This window comes from Sminthopsis crassicaudata, chromosome 3, assembly GCF_048593235.1.
Source record: "Sminthopsis crassicaudata isolate SCR6 chromosome 3, ASM4859323v1, whole genome shotgun sequence".
NCBI classification, from domain to species: domain Eukaryota; kingdom Metazoa; phylum Chordata; class Mammalia; order Dasyuromorphia; family Dasyuridae; genus Sminthopsis; species Sminthopsis crassicaudata.
The window spans coordinates 328,173,059-328,199,538 of NC_133619.1; the positions used below are offsets into that span (position 1 = coordinate 328,173,059).

Genomic DNA, 26,480 nt, shown 5'->3' on the forward strand with positions numbered 1-26,480 from the left:
AGGTCCAAAGAACTTTCCTGAGGCTCTGAGGCTGTAATCATTATCCTGCTGATACAGCCCTGGGTTTTCGGAAAGGGTCACTTAGTTCCAGAAAAGAGGATGTCAGGCAGTGGTAGCCATCAGACTTTCAGGTTGGCAAGGGATGTTTCATCTTTCACTCTGTTTTTAGTTAACATACTGTAGATAGAGCTACCGAATGGCTTAACATTATGGGAATTTTGGTAATTTCTGATGTAGAAGCCCAATCCTCCCTGAATCAACCCAAATCAATTTTCAGATTATACTTTCATATCATAGCAGCTACAAAGGTCCTGGAGTGAGCCCAAGATGAGGTCACCAAAAGCCAACCAAATACTGGGCAGGAAAAGCTCAGAACTCTTCATGGATATTGCTTGCTTATCCACTTCCAGGAAAGCTGAAAAACCAGCATTGGCTAGGATAATGGAAGTGCCATTAGAAAAAGTTATCCTCTAACTTCCTCTCTATCTCCAATAGGGCATTCAGAATACGAGTAATGCACAACAAATGCTACTATGTGATTACTCTTGTGGGAAGGGGTGATGGAGAAGCAGAGAATAAGTCTCTCTCACTCTCTGAAGTCTTAAATCTTGGAGCAATAAATAACAGAGAGAGGAGAAAGAGAGAGAGAGAACACACACACACAGAGAGAGAGAGAGAGAGAGAGAGAGAGAGAGAGAGAGAGAGAGAGAGAGAGAGAGAGAGAGAGAGAGAGAGAGAGAGAGAGAGAGAGTGTCCAACACACTTTTCTCTTAAACAATCTTAAGGAACACTGCACTACAGGGCTTATACAAAGGAGACTGGGTCCCGCAAAGTGCCTTGTCTGATGCCCCATATCACATGACTTGTTTTTGGCAAGAACGCTGTCCTAAATGGTGTCCACTATTATTCAGGGAACATATTATAGCCCATAAATTCAGGCTTAATACCCACAACAGCATATTGGTGACGGCTGCTAAATTAGCATATAAAGAGTGTGGGAAGAGATGACATAGAAGCCTCCAACCCAGTTAGTGGATGGAGATTTATTGGATAACTCTCTTGAGCTGGCTCCCCAAGAGAGCCTTGCCATGACTGTGCTGCCAATATAAAAGCCATTATGTGTGTTAATGGCAGCTTACAGGAAACTTGAAGGGGGGCAGTTAGAGGGTGTGTGTGTGTGCCTCTGTGTAGAGTGATTACTCTCTCTAAAAAGAATAAGCTACATCTCATTATTCAGTTCGAGTTAATAAACCTTAATTAAACAATTACTATGTGCTAGGCATTGGGGAAATAAAGACAAAAATTTTAAAAAGGCTTTGCCCTCTTTGAGCTTACATACTGGAGAGAGGAGGAGAAATCATTGTTCAGTCACTTTATAGTCACATCTGACTCTTCATGGCATCATTTGGTATTTTCTTGGAAAAGATGCTGGAGCGGTCTGCCAGTTCTTTCTCCAGTTCATTTTATAGATGATGAAACTGAGGTAAATAGGGCTAAGTGATTTGTCTAGGGTAACACAGTAAGTGTCTGAAACTAGATTTGAATTCAGGAGGATGAATCTTCCTGACTCCATGCCCAGTGCTCTATCTACTGAACCACCTAACTGCCCAGGAAGGGAAGACCGACATACATATAAGTGAATATAAAGTATCTCTAAAATAATTTAGGAGTGGGTAGTGACTACTAGTCAGGAAAAAAACAAAAGAACTGGTGCTTCCAAATCCAGAAATACTAAAATCCAAATTCAGTGTCTGCTAATCACTAGGATAGCTATGGGACAAATGTGTTCCCTCTCTCTCTCTCTCTCTCTCTCTCTCTCTGTCTCTCTCTCTCTCTCTCTGTCTCTCTCTCTTTAACTGATTATGGATCCCCTTAATTATCTGGTGAAGTCTATGGACCCCTTTTCTAAATATTTTTAAGTATATAAAATTAAATAGGTAATAATGGATATCAAAAAAGAGGTGATACTTGACCCAAACCTTAAAAGAGTTGACACTGCCAGAGATAGAAGTGGGGCTGTGCTGCAGTCAGCTCACATTGGTGGCTCAGGAAAGTCAACTTGTTTTCAATGTACTTACCCTATTGGCAAATGCTACAGAGCAGGGCTTAATTGATTATTTTTTGATTATTTAGACATAAGAAAGTGATGGATAAAATATTAATACTGCAAATTACAATGACCCTGTATAAGTTACTTAACCCCAACTACCTCACAAAAAAAATTAATGCAAATTACACTTCAGAATGTACTGTCCCAATTTGGAAAACTGGTTGCTAAAATTTTCCAAGCACATCCATGAAGAGAAGTGAGAAAAGAAGGCAATCCAGACATAGAGAATGTACCAAGATGGGACATCCTGTACAGAGAAGGGCGGGTAGTCTATTTTGTCTAGAATATAGAGTACGTGATGAAGAATCATATGAAATAAATTAGGAAAAACAATCTAAGCCAGATTGTGAAGGAATTTATAGTCAGACATGTGAAAGTTGAAGTTCTAATGGAACATCTAGGTGAAGATGTCCAGCAGGCCCCTGAAAATGTGAGGCTGGAGATCAGAGTAAAAATTTGAGCTGCATATGTAGATTTGGGATATAAAACAGGAAGACCTCAGAAGGAGACACAAGAAAAGGAAGGTTAACAAGTAAATTGAGAAAGGAATATTGAAGATAGAGATGGGCACAAGGTATAGAATATAAGCTTTGAAGTGATAACTGAATTTATGGGAGTAAATGAGATCACCAAAGGAGAAAAGAACGGAGAGGGCCCAGAACAAAACCTTGGAACACACACATGCTCAAAGGCAGGAAGAGGACTACAGAGGAGACTAGCTCTCAGTTGACTATAATTTATGGGGGAGGAACTTCAGAGAGAAGACAGGGAAGAAAGAACTGAAATCTACACATCTTTAGTCTCATTTTAGTTTCAAACTTTCTCCTCTACTAAATTAGCATAAAAATCATTGATATCTTTTTATATCACCTTCTTCTCTAAATATGCATACCCCTCCACTTTTTACCCTCTGAACCATCCTCTGCAGCAAGCATTAAAACAAACAAAAATATGGCCGGGAAGCAAGTCCAACCAACACATCAAATGAGCTTACCACATGTGCAATATTTCACACTCACAGTCCTACTTTTTCTACTTGCAACCCCTTTTCCCCTAAAAAATTTTTACATGACCCCAGGTACCTATGTTTATAAAATAGGTATACAACTCAAACATTTACTGATAATAAATCATAATTTTGCAGCCTCCACATTCAGTTACAAGAGTCCATGTGGAGCTGCAAACCACAGTTTAAGAACCAGGGCTTTATATCATGGGAGGAAAAGAGATGCAATACATTTTCTTCACTTTTCCAGGGTCATCCCTATTTTTTTAAACTATCCCTACTAAGCAGCATAATGGATAAATGGATATACTTTGACTTTCTTTTTATCCCCTGCACTTAGCACAGTGCCTGTCTTATAGTAGGTCTATTGTATACTTGGGATTGACGGACTGCTAAATGGTAAAATGGACTGATTTGGGTTTTTCCTTTACCTCATTTGTTCCTCAATCTCTGGCATGTGCTGTCAAGACCAATGAGCTGACAAAAGACTAAGTGTAGAATTTAAACAGATGAGAAGTAAAGGGGTTGGATAATGTACAAAATAATCAGCTTCTCAAGCTGGCTCAGAGTATTTACTGAAAAAAAGGGAAGTCCTATGGAAAAATAAATGACCACAAAGAGAAAAGTTAATTTTATAAATATACCAATAGCTTATCACTGTAATAATAAATATTTTTAAAGACAAATAATACTCTGTTAAATTTTAAATAATTTGGATATGCAGATCAGGTCTTTTGTTTCATGTATTATTGTTCAGTCATTTTCAGTTATGTCCAATTCTTCATGACTCCATTTGGGATTTTCTTGGCAAAGGTGCTGAAATGGTTTATCATTTCCTTCTCCAGATTATTTAATAAATGAGGAAACTGAGGCAAATAAGGTTGTGACTTGTCTAGGGTTATATAACTAGTAAATGTCTGGGGCCAGATTTCAAATTAGGAAGATGAGTTTTCCAGACATTCCAAGACAGACATTCTATCCACTGAGCCACCTTGCTGTCCCTTCCCTCCTCCCTAGCTGCTTCCTATATAACTTTCTAAAGTACTCAACACATGCTCTGCGGATCAAAGGATTCCGGTGAATTTTGCCTACTAGGACTTTTCTCTTTCTGCTGCACTGGTAAGTCTCCCCTGGACTTTCTCTACTATGTCAAAGAAGCCTCTTCAGTCTGGAAGTTCACTCTATGCCACTGGATTTCTTAAACTGGAAAGACTCTCCAAACCTGTGGCCCCTTCCTCTGATTGGCTGGCCTTTTCAAGATTCCATTTAAAGATTAGTTTTCATACTATATTCCTCTCTCTCCTTCTAGACATTCTCTATCGTTCCTCCATGGAGAGTGCCTTCATCTTTTCCTGTCCCCCAATCCAACCTTTTGTTCAACTTCCTTTAAGATGTTGGGTTCTTCTATTAGAATGCAACCTTCCTGAGACAGGAATAATATATTTCTTCTGCTATATTTGTATTCCAAGTACTTAAAACAGTTCTGGACACATAGGAAGTATTAATAAATACTTGATTAAAGGATTAGGGTTACCACTTAAGCTAGGTCAATAATGAGCCAACAGAAGACTTCTATCTGAACAAAGAACTCACTTTTCCCAAGGCACCACAAGACCCTCTGATGAATTCCAATCTCTAGAAAGAGAATGGAGTACCATCTGAATTCAATGCTATATCCACAAGCCATCTGGACACCTAAGTGAAAATGAGTTCTAAATATGGGATCAACAACAAATTATATTTGTTATTTGAGGACCAGTTTAGTTAAATGTGGAAATATTCCTTGCCCTCAAGATTAGTTATTAAATCATGATTTTTTCTGACTTTTTGTTCAGTTATGACGCCATTTGGGGTTTTCTTGGCAAAGATGCTGGAATGATTTGCTATTTCCCTTCTCTAGTTCATTTTACAGATGAGGAAACTGAGGGAGGGTTAAGTGACTTGCCCAGGGTCACATAGTGAATTAACATGTCTGAGGGCAAATTTGAATTCCATAACATGAGCCTTCATAGTTCTGGCCATAACCTTGAACTCTATCTATTGCATCACCTAGCTGCTCCTTGCTAGCCTAAGCAACTCATAAAGATATTCTTAGCAAGGTATCAAGGGTGGGGATGGTTGTCTGTCTCAGTGGAGGAAATAACTAGACTGGTAAAGTCATAAATCTTTTGGAGCATGAAAGAAAGTAACATAAGTCTTCTAATGCTCTTTTTTATTTTAAATGCCAGAAACTCTTTATGATCCTCAGAGGAAGGATAATAAGGTTGAAGATTCAGAGGAAAGGTCATATATAACCAGAATTTCAGATCTCCTTTTCATCTTCATTCATGATTTGATTTTTTAATAGTTCTGGGATTAATCCTTTTCTAGCAGTTCCAGGACCTACATAGCATTCATTGGCATTACTCCTGGATGGATAATCATATTCTCTCTCTCTCTCTCTCTCTCTCTCTCTCTCTCTCTCTCTCTCTCTCTCTCTCTCTCTCTCTCTCTCTCTCTCTCTCTCTCTCTCTCTCTTTCTCTCTCTCTCTCTCTCTCTCTCTCTCTCTCTCTCTCTCTCTCTCTCTCTCTCTCTCTCTCTCTCCCCCTCTCTCTCCCCTCTCCTTCTCTCTCTCTCCTCCTTCTCTCTGTCTCTCTCCTCCTTCTCTCTCTCTCCTCCTTCTCTCTGTCTCTCTGTCTCTCTGTCTCTCTCTCTGTCTCTCTGTCTCTGTCTCTCTCTCTGTCTCTCTCTCTCTCTCTCTCTCTCTCTCTCTCTCTCTCTCTCTCTCTCTCTCTCTCTCTCCCCTCTCCTTCTCTCTCTCTCCTCCTTCTCTCTGTCTCTCTCCTCCTTCTCTCTCTCTCCTCCTTCTCTCTGTCTCTCTGTCTCTCTCTTACACACGCACAGACACACAGACACACACACACACACTTTTTTTGATTCTCATTATATACTGTATATTGGCAACTAGGTGGTACAGAGGATGAAGTGCTGGACCAGACATTAGAATAGTTTGAAGACAAAACTAGCTTAAGATACTTACTATGTGACCTTGCATATGTCACTTGACTGGCCTCCATTTTTTAACCTACTGCCCGGGTTGTGGTCAATATAGAAGGAAAGAATGTTTATAAAGCACTTTGCAAACCCAAAAGTAAATGGTAGCTATTATTACTATGGCTTTTGCTAATTGTTATTCACAAAGCAGTGGAGCACAGCAGATAGCGAGCCTGCCTTGGAGCCACAAAAGACTTGATTTTGAGGCAAAAGCAAATTCAGAACCTCTCTCTGGAATTTTCTGAGTCTGAGTCTGGGTCTGGAAGAGGAGATAAGAGCCTTACCTCTATTATGATATCAGCAAAGCAGACAAGTTGAAAAACTCTCACAACTTCCAGCTCTGCTTGGGAAAAAACCAAACAGTCTCTAAGGACTGCTAGTATCCTGGGTATCAGGAAAATGTGAGAGAAAATGAGGAACAAGGCCAGCCAAGGTGGAGCACATTTAATGGAACCAATTTCTCTAATGAGCTTCCCGGATCTGAAGTGGGACTTGGAAGCAAAGTATTCTGGCTCCCAAATGCCCCATGTTTGAAAGATAGGATTCTTGCCTTAAAAGTAATGTGCATAAAGTCCACTAACTCTTTGTTCATTCCAGCTATTTTTTTCAGGCTTATATCAAAATCCTGTTGGCATCTGTACAGAACTGGTAGAATCAGAGATCTTCCTATTAGTTTGTGCAGTCAGCAGCCATTGTTTGTTTTGAGAAGACCCTTTTTTTAGCAATATTTAGATTTATTTGATTTGGAGAATGGTGGATAGAGTGTTGGACTTAAAGTCTGAAAGACTTGAGTTTAAACCCTCCTGTGTGGCCCCAGGCAAATTACTTAACCACTCTCGGCCTCAGTAGTCTCATCTGAAAAATGGGGACAAAAATGACATCCATCTTCCTGGGTTGTTTTGAGGGACAAATGAGATAACTGCAGAATGCAACACAGTGCCTGGCTCATAGTAAATGCTATATAAATGCTAGCCATTATTATTTTGCAAATATTAAAGTTCTATATAAATTCTGGCCCAAACAAGTAGCCTAGGTCAAAAGGCAGCTTCCCAACCTAATAAAGATACAGTCATAAGTGGTTTGTTGTAAATATTTGACCCTGAGTATTTATTGTTGTGTGTAAAATATTGCAAAGGTGTCTGTCATTTCAAATTGCTCTAGAAACTAGGAAGGTCATTTCTTCACGTGGAGCTGGAGGAGAGGAGAAAAGTTACTGTCTATCTGGGCACTCTGACCATAGTCATCACTTAAATAGGAATAATAATTTTGTTGTTGTTCATTCACTTCAGTCATGTCTGGCTCTTCATGTCCTCATTTGGGGTTTTCTTGGCAAAGATATTGATTTGCTATTTACCTTCTCCAGCTATTTTTATAGATAAGGAAGCTGAAGCACACAGGCTTGTGCAGTCATACAGCTAGTAAGTGCCTTGAACTCGGGTCTGCTTGACTACAAGCCTGATGCTCTATTCACTGTCACCTGGCTGCCCTGTTAATAATAATAGCTGGCATTAGTGTATACCATAAAACTTTCAAGGCATTTACTAACAACAATGAGAAGTAGTTAATACAATCTTTGTTTTGTCAGTCAACCATTATTTTTTTAAGTGCTCAGCATATGCTAAATGTGGTGCAAAAAGTCCCTGTTTTGACTTTATTGATTTATTTTTGCTAGAGGGAGTTCCCAGTAAGCAATTTCCTCTACCAGCTTCAACTCACAATCCCAAATTGCCATTATTATCCCCATTTTTAGCAGTGAGACAATTGAGGCAGACAAAGGTTAAATAACTTGATTAGTGACATACAGCTTAAGTATCTGAGGCAGCATTTGAACATTTGAACTCTAAGACCCTCAATTCACTGTTCTATCTAGTAGGTGGTATTAAAAAAAGAGCATTGGCTTTTCTTTTTAGACCTCAATATTTCAAGGACCTATGATTTTGTCACATCAGAATTCCTTCCACAAACATGGATTGAAATCCCTCTGTGACTCAATGGTCTTTGAGAGCTGCTGTGGACCAAAAAATGGATCCTTTTTTGGCCATCCTGGTAAGGAATCTCTCCAAACCCAGCTAGGGGTTGGATGACAAACATACAGTTCATCACCGGGACCTATCTGAAGTCTTTCCAGTCTGAATGAACTTGTTAGGGCTTGACTGAAGGCAACTTTAGAAATGACTTAGCTAAGCCCCTTCATCAGATATAAGAGCAATCAAAAGTTTAGAAAAGTGTCACACATAATGTTAGCAATGGCAAAAGGGATAGACTCCAGTATTTCTGACTGCTATTGCAGAGTTATTTTCACTCTATCACAATGCCTTAAAAATCACTGATAAGAAGAAAAAATGCAAATTAAAACTTACTTATTAGGAATTCAATAAAGGAAGAGATATGTAGAATATAGTAATGAAAGTCTTGACAACAGAGGTCAATCAATCAACAGACATTTATTAAGTTTCTATTAATACATGACCAACACTATGCAGGGCACTGGTGATGTGGAGACAAAAATGAGAGTTTCTGCTATCAAGGACCTCATATTCTTTTGGTGGAGACAGCATGAATACATAAGTATACTGTATACGGAATAAATGCAAAATTAATATGCAGGGCTTTTTTTGGGGGGGGTGGAGTAGGCTCTAGCTGTTTGGTGGATCAAGGAAAGTCCAAGGAGAAACTGAAACAGGAAGTAGAGATTTCTAACCATCCTCAAATGCTATTATTATTGCTGAATCACATTATTTTAATGTATTGATATGCTACTCCATATATTAATATATTATTTTTAAAATTCATGATTTGATTATTAGATAGATACTATTAACTTAAATAGAACTCATAATAAAAATAATATTTATGAGATAATTTTAGTATCAGTTTCTATCTATATGATGTTTTATTATTTACAAATAATTTCATATGCATTATATCTAACAACCTTTCCAGTTCTAAATCCTACAGTTTCCTCTATAAGGAAAGCGGGACATGTAAGCAATAGATTAAACAAATCTCCCTTCTTTCAGTGAAGATATGGATGTCTACATTTGCAGAATACTGCATATACTCTCAGATGTGATAACTTTGTTAGTTGTTTCTGCTTAATTGTTTTTTCTTTGTTACTTAGAAGGATTCAATTTAAAATAAAATGGGTCAGTAAGGAAAAAAAAAGCTTTAAAGAAAAGCAAAGTAGAATAGGTGAGAGTGCCTAATTGTCCATGATTCTATAGTTAAATATTTAACAGCTGAACTAGAATAATACTCAGATCTTTTTGTTGCCTAATTTGTGCACACCTGAGAATGAAGTGATACATTACAATTTCTTTAAATCAATTCAAGGCCAGAAAGGCAATCCAATTCTGAAACTGTATAGGCATATCATTTTAAAACATTCACTGACCACTAGAGGGTTCAGATAACTGAAATTTAAGACTACTTTTGGGCAGTTCACTCCCAGTGAACCACAAGGAACAATTAGAATGAAAACCTATTCTAGCTTCACAAAGAATAATTAGAATGAAAACCTATTCTAGCTTCCAAAAGGACCACAACTTTCGTTGGTCCAAGAGTTTTTGTAGAGAGCTGTGGGTTCTGCCTACTACACCTACTTGGTCCTAATTGCTTCTGTTGTAGTATTATATGATAGTGAACTGATTTTCCTTTTGACTCCAGAGAATCAAAGCATGTTTTGGTTAAAGAAGACCTTAGAGATAATTTAATTAAACCCACCCATCAGACACTTATCAGTTTAATCACTGAGAGGCAAAGTATCACACATTAAGTTAGCAGAAAACAAAGACCTCCTTGTCCCTGGTTTCTTTTCCAAGTGTTCTTTCCATTATACTATAACAATTTGAAGTGATTAAGAATAAGAGAAATAAAAATGAAAACTCCTCTGAAGCCTCACTTTATTTTCCAACAGCTGCTCTGCTTGGTTTTGACTCCAGGTACATCCTACTTCCCCAAGGATAATTTGACATCTCATCATCATAAAGATTGACTCAACTTTGATACTCAACACTTCCTCTGCATCATCAGCTGCCTCTCTCTTCTAAATGGAAGGCAGAACAACCAATTCCTCCAAAGCCTTCCTTTATAGAGGGTTCCAGATGTTACAACTAACTCCTTTTTTCCATCAGCTGCTCTGCTTAGTTTCCACTTCATCATGAGGTACCCTCTGACAAGACCCCTGCTACCTCTTTCCAGCCTCCTTTTGAATATTATGTTCTCTATTAGACTGTAAGCTCCTTGAAAGCAGAAGCAGTCTTTTTCTTATTTGTATCCTCAGCTTTTTGGTACAATACCTTGAAATATAGTAGGCACTTAATAAATATTTATTGCTTATTGACCTCATAAGTAGCAAACTGACAAAGATGACAAAAAGATGGAAATAGTCAATATTGGATAGGCTTATTAATATACTGTTATTAGAATTGTCCAACTGTTATTGATAGAATCTAAGTAAAAGTAAGATATAAGAAGACTGGATAGCCTGGATGGAATCAGGTAGAAATTAGTACAATTATTCTGGAAAGCAATTTAGAGTTATGTGATAAAAAAGACACTAATCAATCACCACTCTTGGATACAGTGATTGAGTTACTAAATATGTATCCCCAGGGTGATCAAAAACAGAAAGAAGAGCCTCATATAAACCAATATATTTAAAACTTCACCTTTTTTGCAGTAACAAAAAACGGAAAAAAAAAGTAGGCTCTAAGTTATTAAAAAAAAATAGGTGAACAAATTTTGTGACTTGAATTTAGTAGTGTATTAAAATACTATAAAAATGAAAATAAAAGATGTTCGGAGAAGCACAGGATGATGCCTATGAGCTGGGGAAAGTAAGTAGAATCAATAGAAAAAATGTATGTGTATAATGACTAAATAACAACAACAAATTAAAAGAAAGTTGAATAATAAATAAAGGAATGAGCAGTTTTTGTCAGGAGATTATGTTGTGATAGAGAGATGGGGGTACACAGGGACACAAGATAGAATGCTTGGTAGGTTAGACAGTCTTTTTGTTAGTTTTGTTTAACTTTTTCTTTGTTCTCAAAGATTCCTGGTGGCCAGGAAAAAGGATATAAGACACATCTGGAAAAGAAATGTGGAAATAAAAGAGAATTGGATAAATTAGAAGTGTGGCCACAAGAATTAAAAGCCAAAATACAGAGTTGTGAAGTTCTGATATTCCTTGTCTTTTAGGTTATAATGATCTCAGATTCTTTGCTGAGAAAATCTTTACCATAAAATACAAACAGATCTATTCAATTTGGTTTGAACCTCTTGTAGAATCATGCCTATACAAGTAGCCGATCATGTCCTATTGTCATTCTCTTAAATTCTAGAATGTGGTCTCTTAGGGAGCTAGTAGCATGAAGAATATTAAAAGGAAGATACTTATTTATAAGAATGAGATCATTGAAGGTTCACAGACATAATCATCCTGTTTTTAGGAATAAAGGTTTAGAAATGCAGTTTTATAACTTGAAATTTAAGAGAAATTATTACTAGTCTGTTTGTTAATAATTAATTAATATTCTTGATATTCTAGATACAGGACTGAGTGTGGGACCTGGAGTCAGGAAGATTCATCTTCCTGAATTCAAATCTGGCTACAGGCACTTCCTAGTGGTGCGATCCTGAGTAAGTCATTTAATTCTGTTTGCCTTTGTTTCCTCATCTGTAAAATGAATTAGACAAAAAAAAAAAAAAAAAAAAAATGGTGAAGCACTCCAGTTTCTTTGCCAAGAAAACACTATCGAAATGACTGAACAAGAGTCATTAAATAATTAAACTCTGCTGTGGGCTGGTCAGGCTTTTATCATCTCTTACCTAGACTATTAAAATAGTTTCTTAATCGGCTTTCCTGCCTCATCTCCCCCTAGTCTAATAAATCCTCCACACTTCAACCAAAGTGATTTTCCTATAACACAAGTCTGAACATGTCATTCCACTTCTCAATAAACTGTAGTGGCTCCCTATTGCCTATAGAATTAAATATAAAACCCTTCATAAAGCATTCAAAGCCCCTTCTAATCTGGATTCTTCCTGCCTTTCCAATCATTTTACTACTATACTTCCCACATTGTCCTTGCTATGATCCAGTCACATTAGATTTCTTCCTGATTCCTCACACCTAAGTCACTATACTATGCCTGAAATGACTTCTTTTCTTAACCTGCCTCTTAGAATCCCTAGTGTCCCTCAAGGCACACTTAAGCTCCAACTTTGACATAAAGTCTTTACTGATTCTTCCAATTGTAAGTGTCCTTCCATTTCCCCAAAGTCCAATTGCATCTATTTCCCATTGATAGAATATAAGATCTTTGAGAGCAGAGATTGTTATTTCAAATTTCTCTAATACTTGGCATATAGTAGGAGCTTAATACTTGTTGACTGATTACCTGATTTACATTTTCAACAGCAGGTAGTTCTTGGGCAACTCTATAATGGTTTCTAGGCTTAATGAAAAGGAATTCTTGGAGCTGTAATTTGATACAGTAGACTGAATTCCTCCTCACTACAGCGGGTAATGTCACCAGCTTAGGTAAACTTAACCTGACACAAAGTCTAGTTCTAAAGGTCTAGTTCTAAAGTTGCAGGAGCCCTTTCCAGAAAGGGCTCTCTGCAGAAGGGTCATCTATATTTGGTGTAAAACACAACCTTTTAAAAGTGAACAGTAGACAGAAAACAGGAAATATGTGAAGAATTATTTTCTTCATGGTTGAAAAGGTTTTTAGTATTCTGGAATATAGAACTGGAAAAAGAGAAATTGGAATTTACTTTAGTCTTAATGATTGTTTGTTAAACTGCAACCAACCTCTCCAAAAGGACTACTAGGAAGTCACAGGGCCAGACTCTCATTAAGAGGATCCCTTTCCCTTAGACTGATCTTGAATGTGACTGTCACTGAATGATAAAGAAAACAGGGAAGAAGTCAGAAAGTCTTGCAGATAAAGTATATCTGCTTCTGCATGAATGTGTGTGTGTATGTTTAAGTGTGCACACATATGTGTTAGCAGGGGAGGCAGTTAGGGAAGGTAGTGAATGACCAAGACATTTGTTCATCTGACTTCCTTTTGAAGAAGATATTTGTCTAATTAAAAATGAGATACGGAATTCCCTCCTCTAGTTTCCCCCAGGGAGGCAACAGGGGCTCAGATTCAACATATCCTGAAAGAGCCATATTACATCTGCAAAGAGGAGGGGTTTGTAAAGAACTAGATCCTGCAGTTTAGGTCCCTGCCACTGAAAGAGACAGAGCTGGGACTCAAACCCAGGCTTCTTCCTTTCTCAGACTAGTGTTCTGTGCACAGCATCCTAGCTCTGTCTGCCTTTCGCAGCTGTCCCTCTTCCCCTCCTCCTAGCTCTTTTATCTCCTTCCACTACTCCACCCCTTTCCCCCTTTTTCTGTTTCTTTCTCTGCCATTCTTTTCTCTTAACTACCCATAATATGGAACTGAAGTGTATTTAGTAAAGGCAACAAACAATAAAACCATTTTATGTTCCATCTTCTCAAATTAAATGGAGAGTTAAATGTTTAAAGTGCTTTCTCTATTCTCCCCTGCCCGGTTCAGTGAAATTGCTTTTTAAAATTTGTGTATAGCCCTAGAATGATTTCCCCCCTAGTGGGTGAATGATTTTATATTATAAAGATAACCTTTATATTTTAAAGATAAAAGACAGTACAAAGAATTGCCATTCTTTCACCTACCCAGATTTGTACCTTTGAAATCATCTTAAATTCTTTTCTTTTCCTCAATACCATGTCCAATAAATTGGGAAGTCTTGTCCACCCCATCAACATTTCTTGCATCTTTTCTCCTTTGTCCTTACACTTTAACTTTCATTGCCCTAAAATGATGAAGGGATAACTTTCTGAAATTTTTAAATGGCTGAAATGAATCATAGATTTTAGAACTGGGAAGGACCACAGAGATCAGCCAAGTAAAGTCTTAACTAGGGTGGAGTGACTGAAAATTTACCCAAGGCAATAAAATCTAGAAGTTTTTGGCAAAACTGACATTCTTCAGATACATAGAAACAACAGAATTTAGCACCAAGAATTCAGTATAAAGAGGAACCCAGATGGCACAGTGGATAGAGCACCAACTGGAGTCAGGAGGACCTGAGTCCAAATTTGAATTCAGACAATTAACACTTCTTAGCTGTGTGACCCTGGATTAGTCACTTAACTTCAATTGCTTTGCCCTCCCCCCCCAAAAAAAAGAATTCAGTATAAAAGCCATGAAAAGCAACCTGAACAAGATAAGAGATAAAGAGGCAGTGTTACAGTTAGTAAGATCTAGAATAAATTTTCAACTTTCCTACATACTAACTGCCTAGGAAAGAAACAATGTCTCAATGCCCCAAGAAAACTTTAAGATCAAGAAGTTCAGTAGATATTCATCTGCATTAATAGAAACAGATGCTTTTTCTGGAAGTTATCTTCTTTACCATGTTCTCATTGGATCCTAGACTCTACCCTTGGGCCCTTAGCTAGGTAAGCCTTATCTTGCTCTACTTTACTTCTTGGTCACTTCCCAACTCCTGCCTGTACTTGGGTCATTTTCTTCCCACCAGGTCCCGGTTGAAATTCCTAATAAATACTTTTTGACTCATTTAGGCTTCAAGTTAAAATAAGTAACTTCCTAATGGTGATTTCCTTTCCCTGGACAGAACTCATGAGAAAGCTGAGATTCACAGCTTTGAAATAATTTTTTCAAGGTAAGACAGGAAGTAGCAGAACCAGGATTCAAATCCAAGTCCTCTGACTCCAATCTTTCAGCTATTTCTAATATAACTGTTATTGTCTGACTCTCTATGACTCCATTCGAGGTTTTCTTGGCAAAGATATTGGAGTATTTTTCCATTTCCTTTTCTAGCTTATTTAACAGACAGGGAAAGTGAGGCAAATAAAATTAAGTGACTTGTGCAGGGTCACACAACTAGTTAGTGCCTGAGACCAGATTTGAACTCAGGAAGTAAAGTTTTCCCAATTTCAGAACCAGTACTCTATCTACTTTGCCACTTAGTGGCCCCTGATACAACCTACTAGCTCTTAACACTGTTCTTGATCCTTGTATTCTTTGTTCCATTTTCTAATCGTAATTTTTTTTTCTAGATTTCAACAATACACTACTGCCTTTGTCAATCTTTTTTCCTCAGAGATAAGATGGTTCTCCTCCTTGCTAATACTAATCCATTCCCATCTCCTCTGGATTTCAGCTCTGACTGTCTTCTTTCTCCATGACTTTCATATTTTTCCTATCAATGGGTTCCTTTCCTTTCTATTTACAAACATGTCTAGATCTGCCTGATCCACTGACTTGCCCAAGGTCATTCAGTTAATATATAGGAAAGGTAAAAATTGATTCCAAGTCTTATTGATTTTAAGACTGATTCTTTATCCACTATTTCAGGCTGTCTTTCACATGTTTTATCCTGAATTATAACTCATTAGGTACTAAGTTCAGTTGTTTCTATGTTGCTGAAGAATATTAGTTTTGCCAGCAACCTCTAAATATTTTCTGGAGTCAGCTCATATTGGCTCCAAAGTTAATTATTAAATTTTCAATGCGAGCATTTACACCTTGGAAATCAGAAAACCTACAAATCAGGGCTTGATTTATAGTTTTGTTAATTGTGTTGATTTAAGAAAGTGATGGAGAAAATGTTAACGATTCAGGTTAAACTTAAAAGTATGTCAAAATTTTTAGAGAGCCTGTTGTTAAATATTGAGAAGTATATATTTCTGTCCCCATTCTATAAGACACACACACACACACACACACACACACACACACACACACGGTCAGGCACAGAATAGCACATAGGAAGAATGCTAGATATGGAGTCAGTGTTTTTGGATTCAAACCAAAGTTTTGCCATATAATACTATGAAACCTCGAGTAAGATATTTTGCCTTAGTTTCCTCATTTGTAAAACGATAGGGTTGTATTCTGAGGTGATTCTAGCCCTAAAATCTATGCTCTTAGAAACTTTCACTTGACTAATCAGGCTCAAGATATTGTCCTAATTCTCTTTTTTTTCATAGTTAAACTCCTAGGGGGGAAAAGTTATCTGCATTCATTGTCCCTACTTTTGCACCTTCCCTCATTTTTCAATTAATTCCTTTATGAAATGGTTTTTGTGTTGACAAACAACCAAAATTGCTTTCTCCTAGGTAATCAATGATCTTATTATTACAAAATCCAATAGTGTTTTCTCAGTCCTCATCCTTCTTAAGTTCATTGTACTTTTGGACATTGCTCTGTGGTGATTTACTTTATACATTTTTGACAGAAACTTCTCTGTCACCTTTGTAGGTACATCACTCATGTATGGCATTAGTATGTTCCTGGTCCCTATCCTGGGGCCTCTCCTCCTTTCTTCAGTTCTTATCTATTCAACTGTCACCCACTTAAATAACTTTAATTTGTCCTGAACTCCAGACACACATTTCCAAATATCTACAGGCATAGTATAGCTACCTCCAACTCTGCTAATTCTGTCTTTCTCTTTAATCCCACTTCTTCTACCTTCACTATTTCTAAAGCAAGAATCACCATTCTTCTGGTAAGCCAAATTTGTAGCTTTGGAATTGTCCTAAATTCTTTCCTTTTCCTCAATAAATTGGCAAGTCTCATCTACTCCAACATCTCTTGCATCTTTCCTCCTCTATTTTCATACCATAGTAATCACCCCAGTCCAGACCTTTATCATCCCATCACCTAAATTATACTAATAATCTTCTAGTTGGTTCTCCATATAGCTTCAAAATGGACATTTCTAATGTATAGATGCTACTACACCTCCTTTACTCAAGAACCTTTCAGGATTCCCTTCTGATTTTAGGATAAAATACAAACTCTTCTGTTTGGCATTAGAAATCTTTCTCAAACTGGCCAAAGCCTGCCTTTCTAGGCTGAATACATATTATTCTCCCTTATACATTCTATATGCTAGCTACAGTAGCCTATTTTTATATACTAGCTACAAGGGCCAATTTAAAGTTTCCTATATTCTGTGCCTTTGCAGAAGATGTCCCTCATGCCTGGAATGTCCTTTTTCCTTGTCTCCATCTCTTGAAGTTCCTCCAAGTTCAAACCAAGTATCATCTTTTTCAAGAAACCTTGTCTGATTTCTCAGTTGTTATTGCCCCTTTCCAAATCATTTTGTATCTATTTTCTATATAAAGTATTTACTTATCTGTAAGCATATATGTGCCTAATAGAGCTTAATCTCTTTGAGGGAAAGGACTGTCTGCATCTATATTTCTATCCTCAGTACCTAGTACAGGCTCTGGCTTTCAGAATACCTGCTAATAAAGTGATTGCCCTACAAATAGGTCTTTTATCAGATTTAATTCTCAGCAAGAAATCTTCAAGTCTTTCATCTGGTTTTTGGTAAAAACTTGTTTACCGTGAGGGGAGAGAGCAAAAAAGGGAATAAAGTCAATCAACTAGCATTTATTAACTGCCTATGATATTCCAAGCACTGTATAAAGTGTTGGAAAAAGAAAGGGTGATTTGTAGGGAGGGTCGGGAGGGAGCTGTGTTAACTTTTGATTCTTAGGTCAAGTCTCACTGAAAATTAATATATTTATTATATTCTTGAATTTTAAGTCAGTCACCTATATATTATAAGTTGATTGTAAAACCCGTCCATTTTAGGTGAGTTGATAAAATTGAGCTTCAAGAAGATTGAGACTAAGAATTTATCCTAGAGCAGATGTAACCACAAAACCCTTCAGGGCTGCTAATAACTAATGACACTCACCAAGGTTGACATGTCCTTCAGTCAGGCTGTACTCATTATAGCTGGCAGTTTTACTAGAAGCAGCTACTTCAGCTTGCTACCTAGGATCACAGATTTAAATTTGGAAATCACTTTAATCCAACCCTTTCATTTTGGAGATGAGGAGAGAATGACTTACTTACAGTCACTCAGCCCCAGAACCAGGATGTAAGCCTAGGTTAGCTAACGCCAAATGCAACCCTGTTTCCACAACATTATGCTTTCCTCTTTGATGATTAATCACCAGAGGACAGACACACATTCTAAAGAGTTCCAAGGGAGTATGATTTGCTGGACAGTAGAAAGTATGGAGGAATTGATGAATCAGCTGGAAGCTAGGTAGGTTAAGTATGTTATTGGAATGAATTACAGAAAATGAGTTGTGTAATCACCAAAAATCCACAGGGGCCTTGTGAAAAAGATGGCAAGAATATGAAATAGTATCATTTCCCTTACCCCTCCCAAATCTTTTTTTCCCAAAAAACTTTTTGTGAGCTATGATTTTTATAGCCAATTGATTAATCAATTAAATAATTTATTAAATATCTACATATGAAAAACATAGCAGCTTGCTGGTACAGTAAATAGATAGTTGGGTTTGGAGTCAGGAAGCCTTGAGTTTAAATCTGACCTCAAACACTAACTAGATATGTGACCTTAGCAAGTCACCTGTTTGCCTCAGTTTCCTCATCTGTAAAATAAGCTGGAGAAGGAAATGGCAAATCACTCCAGTATCTTTGCCAAGAAAAGCCAAAATGGAATAGTGAAGAATTAAACACAACTGAAATGAATGAACAAAAGCAATGTACAAAACCCTAAGATAAAGTATTAGAATTTAATTTGTGTATCATTAGAGCACTTTTAAGTTCTAATGACCAAACCTAGTTATCACCCTTCCCAGATCTGGATCATATCTAGCTTTTAAGGTCTACTATTTCCCTGTTTCTTCACAATTGACTTGCCATAGCCAGGAATTCCCAGTGTGGGAACTCCCTCCATAAGAGCATGACTTATTTATTGGTAGCTAGAAACTAAGGAAGAATTCTAAACATTCTAAAACATCATTCCTATGTTAGTTAATGGGGAAAAAATGTTTTTGTGACTTTCTAAAGCTTTAAGGTAGTTATTTACTTAATAGTAAAGGTAGTTATTACTTTAAGGTAATTATTACTCCATAATTAATTTACTTATTATTCCATAATTAGACTTGTATCTGTCTCTCCATAAAAAGAAAGATATATATATGTATATATGTGTGTGTGCATATAGATATAAATGCATGCATATATATATATACATACATAGGTGTGTATTTACATATGTATATATCATATTTATATGTATTAGATTCCTTTGTAACTAACAATTTACTGTATTTTTCTATCCATGAGCCAGAGTCAGGATGAGGACTGGAACCATAATCACAGGGAGCTGGGATTCAATTTCCAACCAATGTAGATGGGCACTTTGTAGTTTACAGCAGAGGTTCTTCACCTTTTTTAGTGTTATGGACAATTTTGTCACTCTTGTCAAACCTATGGACCTCTTCTCAGAAAAAAAAAATTAAGCACAGAAACACATTATCAAAATACTAAAAATATTTTCTCTAATTCAGAATTTGGGAGAGTTTCACTGGATCATTAAGTGACTTGGCCAGAGTCACACAATATCATTGCTGGGACCTAAACTAAGGTTTTCCTCCTTTTAAGAAGGATTCTCTATTGACTCAACCTCTCTGTCTCTCTATCATGAGAGCCAATAACTATGAGGTGCATTAAACAAATCAATGCCATATGGAGACAACTGGTCTATTGCATGAATGAAATATGATTCATTTTCATTAAGAACATGGATGAAAACATATTTGTCTTTTCAATTTCAAGTCCATCCTAGTAAAGGCATTCTTACAAGTGATCTGCACTAATGTCAATCAGTACCTGACACTTTCTAAGAAATTAACTGATGGATAAAAGGGATAAAGGCACAGGCTCATAAAATTATATCTTTTGTCACTAACTTCTTACTCGACCTCTTTTTGTATACATTTCACTAAGAGCCTCCCTCTTATGCAACCACCCTCACTTTCCAAGTCTTGGCTTTTTTTTTTTTTTTTTTTTTTTTTTCATTGTAGCTCTTCTTTTTACCTCCTATTTCCCCTCAAGAATTTTAAGAATGACTTACTGTAAGACTTAGGGCAGCTAGGCGGTGCTGTGCATAGAGAGAAGCCTAGAATCAGGAATACTTGAATTCAAATCTAGCCTCAGACACTTACTGCCTGACACTTAACCCTGTTTGCCTTAGTTTCCTCATTTGTAAACCGAGCTAGAAAAGGAAATGGCAAACCATTCCAGTACCGCTGCCAAGAAAACCCTAACTGGAGTGATGAAGAGTTAGACACAACTCAACAATGACAATATTTAAGACTTAACAATTCTCCATGCTTGTTCATCTTCATCAGGAAACTGCCACTCTGGGAGAACAGTTCAGACTTTCTGAATAACATAATAATTACAGAAGAACAAGCAGCCTGGACAGCATAAATAGTTCTATATTTCTCAAAAAGAACACAGAGAGGGTGGGTGGAGCAACATAGCAGAGACAGACTTCCTGCTTTAAATCTATGATCCTAAGAATTTGCCAGAAAATGCAGGGATCCATTATAATAATTTTTAAGCTTGGTGAAAAACTAATTTAAACACATCTGCTTCTTGGCAACAGCTGCTTTTGTTTTCAAAGTCCCCGAAATCACCAAGTGTTGTCGGAAAATCTAGGATTCCTCTGTTACAGACAGTGGAATCAGAAGTGGTCACTCATATGTGAGATCAAACCACTGGCTTCTTTGGGTCAAGCACTACAAATCACTGATTATGACTTGCATTGTTCATTCTGCTTTTCTAGTTCAATCAACGAGATGACTGGGAAGAGGTTAAGAACGAGTTTGAAGACTTTTCTGTCTTAAGGAAATTATCTGTGCTTATGATTTGTCTGGGCAGAGTCAAGAAGTGATTTGAAGAAGGGTGGAGCAAAGCTGTGACATGAAGGGAAAAGAAATACCCACCAGGGACCTACTTTTGTAATGCACATTCCATTTTCTCTCCCTCATGTAACTGGGTTCGTGCTTTTTAATTCCTTCCACATTTTCTGTAGTAATTGTCAAATACTTGGCGTCTGACTTCACTTGTTCTTGGACGCCAAAGCACCCTGGGAATATTGTTTATTTTCGGAAAATAAACCTTAGAGTTCAGGAGAGACGAGTGAAGGGGCTCCTAGGGGGCAGGGTCGGTCGGTTCCTAATGACAGGAAAGGGGCCTCAAAGTTCAAAAGGAAACATTTGCAAAAAGAAAAGTTCTGAAATACTTTCACTGATAATCCTGGAGCCCCCAAAGTGAATACAAGAGATATATCACTAACATTCGTGCATTCAATGCTTTTAAGGGATCATTTTCATTCTGCTATTTGGGAGGGTATAAGTCTGCCCCTGTAAATATCTGAGACGTGAATAGTAAGCTCGAGAAAGGGAACGAGCACTCCTGCACAATGAGCAGGAAGGGAAACAATCTCAGGGAAATCTAACTCACTTCAGAAAGAAAGAACTTTTTCACCTCCGGAAAAAGAAGAGAGGCATTTTCTTTCATTTCAGCCTAGCTTTTTCTTTGTGAGCAGATAGTATTGGCGGGCGGTGAGGAGTGGGGGGGCGGGGAATGGAGAAGGAAGGCTTCCCCATTGAGAGGGCAGTTCAAGATGCCTTTTGGAGCTCGGCTACATGTGGGACACCTCCTCCGCTCTCGGTTGGATTCTGGTAGTTCTCTCCCTCTCCCTCCATATTAATGCTATGTGTGCGCGCTCGAGTGCCCGTCTTCCTCTGCCCGGTCGACTTTTGCCAATTTAGGGTACATACTAAACTTTCCCAAGAGGAGGAGGCACACACAGCCTAGAGGGGCCGCTTGTTCAATCCTCCTCTCCCCCCTCCCTCTTCACCTCACTTCTCCAGAGTCTGCTGCAGCTTTAGGGTTAGCCCGGGGCGGCGCAGCCAGCCGCAGGAATGACCCAGCTGCAGCGGCTCCAATGACTCCGCCGGACTGGGGACAGTTCACATACCTCAGCGTGGACCCAGGCGACGGCCACCAAGGCGAGCACCGGCAGGCTTTTCCAGATCTGCGAAAGAGAGGGCATCATGGGGAGACTGGTGTATAGTGGGGTGGGGGTAGAGAGAAAAAGAAATGCAGCTCCCCCCTCACAATACACACACCAGTCCCCACCCTGCAAACTTCCTCCCGCTGCCCCTTTTCTGTCCTTTCTCCTCTCCCGGAGCTCCCCTGAGCCCAGCCACCCCAGAACCCTGGGCGGGCCGGCAGTGAGGTCGGCGCCCCGCCAGTTCCCTCACCATCCTGGGGCTCCTAGGGTCCCGGGCGGACGGCGCAGAACAGAGAGACAGGAGGCGAGCCCACTCGGGCCAGGCAGAGGGAAGTGAAGGTGGGATCTTTGCTTTTTCTTCTGCCTCTAGAGGAAATCTGATCGGGGCTCCAGGGGAGGAGAAACTCTTCCACCCTCCGCCTCCCCATTAAGACCCCTCCCTTCCTGACTGCCACCCCGCGGAGCTCCTCCCTATCCTCCTCCCCCCATCAGCATCAGCTGCCCCCACAGCTCTCGGCTCCCTCTCCTTCTTTCCCTCCTCCTCTTCCCCCGCTCAGCTTCAGTGATTCCGTCGCTTACCCCTTCGTTCTCCTGTCTCACTCCCTACCCTAACCCAACTCATCCCCATCCCTCAAGCTCCAGAACCCTAAAAGAGACTCCTGCGTGTGTGTGTGTGTGTGTGGGGGGGTGAGGGTGCTGCTAAGGGCAACAAAGGAAAAGAGGGGAGGGAAGGTGGGGAAGGGGACCCGAAGCTGAGAAACCTTCCTTCCTCTATATCCTCCCCCCACCCACTCCGGAGTCTCGTGCTGCAACCTAGCTCCCCCATCCCGGGGCGCCCGCAGAGGCAGCCAGGTGGGCGGTACCCGAGGGTACAGGAAACCTAGGCAGCGGGGAGGGGACAGGGAGAGTAAGTAACCTTTGGAAGGGGAAGAGTGGCGCTTCTCGACTTAGGGGAACGATTGAGGGAGGGAGAGAAGAGGTTTCTCTGCAGCTGAGGCCAAAGTGGGAGAGGGGCCTCTGCAGTGGGGCTTGGGAGGGAGGTGCCCCTGAAAATGGACTGAGGAGAGAGAGGGAGAGGTAAGGGAATGGAAGGCGGTAGGAGAGCTCTGTAGCTAGTTTGGGGGATAACTGGAGAATCATTTCCCTCCTTTAATTGTGAATTTCCTGAGGAAAAGGTGAAAATCTCTCCTACTATACTTACTATACCATTTTGTAAGAGCTTTAACATTTAACTCATCACCTTCGCAACTCATCTTAACCTTTCCCTCCAGTTTCAGAAAGTGCTGAGTCCCTCCCTCCTCTGTAAGCCAACTATCTACTTGTGCCCTTAAGCCAACTATCTACTTGTGCCCTTAACCCTTCTGGCTCCAGAAAGGATTCTGTTTCCCTTATTATGCAAACCCCTCCAGCATCTTCCATAGCTCCCTCTCCACTAAAGAGGTGGAGCTCTCTTTCCTTTGCCTTGCACAGTATTCTGTATTTAAACAACAAAACCCTCACTTGGCCCTGCTGTCACATTTAGTACTGTATACATAATTTTCCCTGTCAAAACCTCTCAACCAGTTTCCAGTTTCTTCTTCCTCCTGAACATCCTGCAATCTGCTTCCTTTGTGTTCCTGAAACTGCTCTCTTAAAGGTAGTGATGATTTCACTAACTAATTCTCATTCTTTTGCACCTCATAGTTACATTGAATTGTCAGTTAATCAACAGACATTTATTGCATGGTAAAGCCTAGGATGGAGGAGGAAAAACCCCAGAATAAAGCAAAGTCCTTGACCTCTTTAAGTTTACAATCTAGAAAAAGAGATATGTGTATACAACACAAGGTCACGTATAAGTGTCATCTGAATACTATGATAATAAATATTCTAGGTAGACATCCAATAAAAAATGTTTGTTGAATGAAAAAAAAAAAGAGAGAGAGTTCAAAGGAGGCTGATTTTAGTTGGGACGGTAAGGAAAGATTTCACAATGGGTTTGTCACTGTAGACAACTCAATTCATTTTGGAAAACTCTATTCTTTTGATTTCCATGATGCCATATTATCCTGATTTCCTACTATTACTTCTTGTTTTCTTTCTTTAGTGACTCTTCTTTATCACATTATCTTTTCCCTGTAGTTTTTCCTCACATTCAGTCTTTAATTCTCTGCCTTCTCTGCCTCACAATATTCTCTCACTTTTAAGATAATATCAGTTCATGAGGTCATCATCTTTATGATAAAGTCTACCAAATGTATAGACAGCATTGTAAATGGTAAGGGAGATTGGAAAAGGAAAAATAAAGAAAAGGATTTGGCTTCATTCTAGTTCTATTTCCTTCCTAACTCTATGACATTATACAAGTCACTCAACTTCTAAGAATCTGAGCTTCTTTATCTGTAGAGAGGAAATAATGATATTCATCATTACTTAAGTCATGGAGTTGTCTTGCATCAAATGAAATAAGTATGGAAATTTCAATATTAACTGTTATCTGTCCATACTTATTATCCCCATTTTGCAGTTGAAGAAACTGTAGGGATTAAGTGATATACTTGTTCAGATTCAGAGGGAAGCATTTGAGGTTGGATCTTTTTGACTCCAAACAGGATTCTCTATCCACCAGACATGACTCTCTATAAACTGTACTACTTAGCTTCAAATTTAGCATTCTGCCCATACACCAGGCTTCCAAGGCCATCTTAGCCATCTTTACTTTTGTCTTGTCACTAGTGTGTGTTGACTCTCAAGGAGAGGATGAGGTGATGACTTTGTGCAGCTTTACCTCACTTGTATCCAATACACACACACAAAAAAATCAAGATATCACCATGGTATTGTAATTGGTTTTTCTTTGAAAATGAAGGACAAACAACAAAGCACTTTGCATATGTAAAGTCCAACAATAATAAACCACTTCAGGGTCAAATAGAGTAGGTACCCACTTTTCTTAAGGGGCCCTTCTGTTAGAGTCCCATTCTCTTTGTCTAACTAGATTGTTTCCTCACACTAACTGTCCCTGGGCAAGTCAATTAACCTTATTTGCCTCTATTTCCCCATTTATCAAATGAATTGGAGAAGGAAATGTTAAATCACTCCAGTATCTTTGTCAAGAAAATCTCAAATGGGTCATGAAGATCTTGAAATGACTAAACAACAAGAATGAAAATTATTCCAAAGCTATGAATCCAATTTCTGAGCCACAAGATGTACTGAAGCAGTCAGGAAGCTTCCATTTTGGGAGGAGTCCAGACTAGCTACTCTTAATTCCCTTCCTGGCTTTGCTCTTGACTTTCTAGACTTGGACACCATACTCTCACTGGGTACCTCCTTCCCCTCACCCCACCTCTGTTTATGGCTTCCTCTTGTGTGTTGTCTTGTTCCATTAGACTATATGTCCTCTGAGGGCAGGGAATATCTTTTTGCTTGTCATTTTGCCTCTAACTTCTTTTTGTTAATGACATAAGCATATCTTCAGTCTTCCAAAAGTCAAATTCTTTGATTCATTTTTGACTTCTCTCTGTCCTTCATCCTACATGTCCTATTAATATTTCTTTTGAACTATTTCTGTTTTCTGTCCTTTGTTCTCCTTGTCCAATATCTAAATATAAACCTTCATTCCCTTATACCTGAATTTTTGCAAGTCTTCTTCCCAGATTCTTCCTTCTGTAATCCATACTGAACATCAGAGCCCAGTAGTTTAATCCTTCCTAAACAACAATTCCTTGCTCCTTTAACCCTCCCTCTCAAAAACTTTCAGTGTGTTTCTATTTTCATTGATTGAGGCAGATAGTTGGCACACTGGGTCTGGAAGCAAGAACATTTGAGGCTTAGTACTATAAGTGTGAACCTGGACAAGTCATTAAACTTTCATTTACCTTGGTTTCCTCAATTGCAAAATGGAGATAATAATAGTACATATTTCACAAGGTTGTTGTGAGGATCAAATGAGATAATACTTGTAAAGCACTTAGCACAATACTTGACACAGAGAAATATAAATATTAGCTGTTATTATCATTATCATTTTTATCATCATCATTATCATCCCATATTGAAACTCTGTTTTAGAGCCTCCATTTCTTGTCCCCTTTTACTTATCCAACTTAATTTTCTACTACTCCCCAGCATATATATTTTTGTTATGCTAAACTTCCCCTGCTTAAGTCCTACTATCAATGCACAATTGTGAGAATCTTTTGTATTTTATTATTTCCTTCATGATTAGGAAATAAATACCTGTATCATACCTGATTTTATTTTATATTGAATAAAATGTACTTCCTATTTCCCTCTTCTGGAAAAACTCTAGATAGGAGCCTAAACTTAAGGTTTAAACTAAGCTTTTAAACCTATTATGCTACGTTATATCTCTATACCTTCATTTTTATTCCCCACTCCCATGCTCAAAATGA

The 26,480-nt window shown here is 38.5% G+C and overlaps 1 protein-coding gene across 1 annotated transcript in view; it reads right to left on the reverse strand.

Moving 5' to 3' along the window:
- Positions 1–22,510, reverse strand: part of FSTL1 (follistatin like 1) — a 94,383-nt gene extending 71,873 nt beyond the window's left edge. The window contains exons 1-2 of the mRNA XM_074301338.1: positions 22,334–22,510; positions 22,048–22,104 (exon numbers count right to left, since the gene is read on the reverse strand). Coding sequence (XP_074157439.1) covers positions 22,048–22,104; positions 22,334–22,336 — 60 coding nt within the window. The 5' untranslated portion in view covers positions 22,337–22,510. The remainder of the gene's footprint in view (positions 1–22,047; positions 22,105–22,333) is intronic.
- Between the last annotated feature and the right edge of the window lie 3,970 nt (positions 22,511–26,480).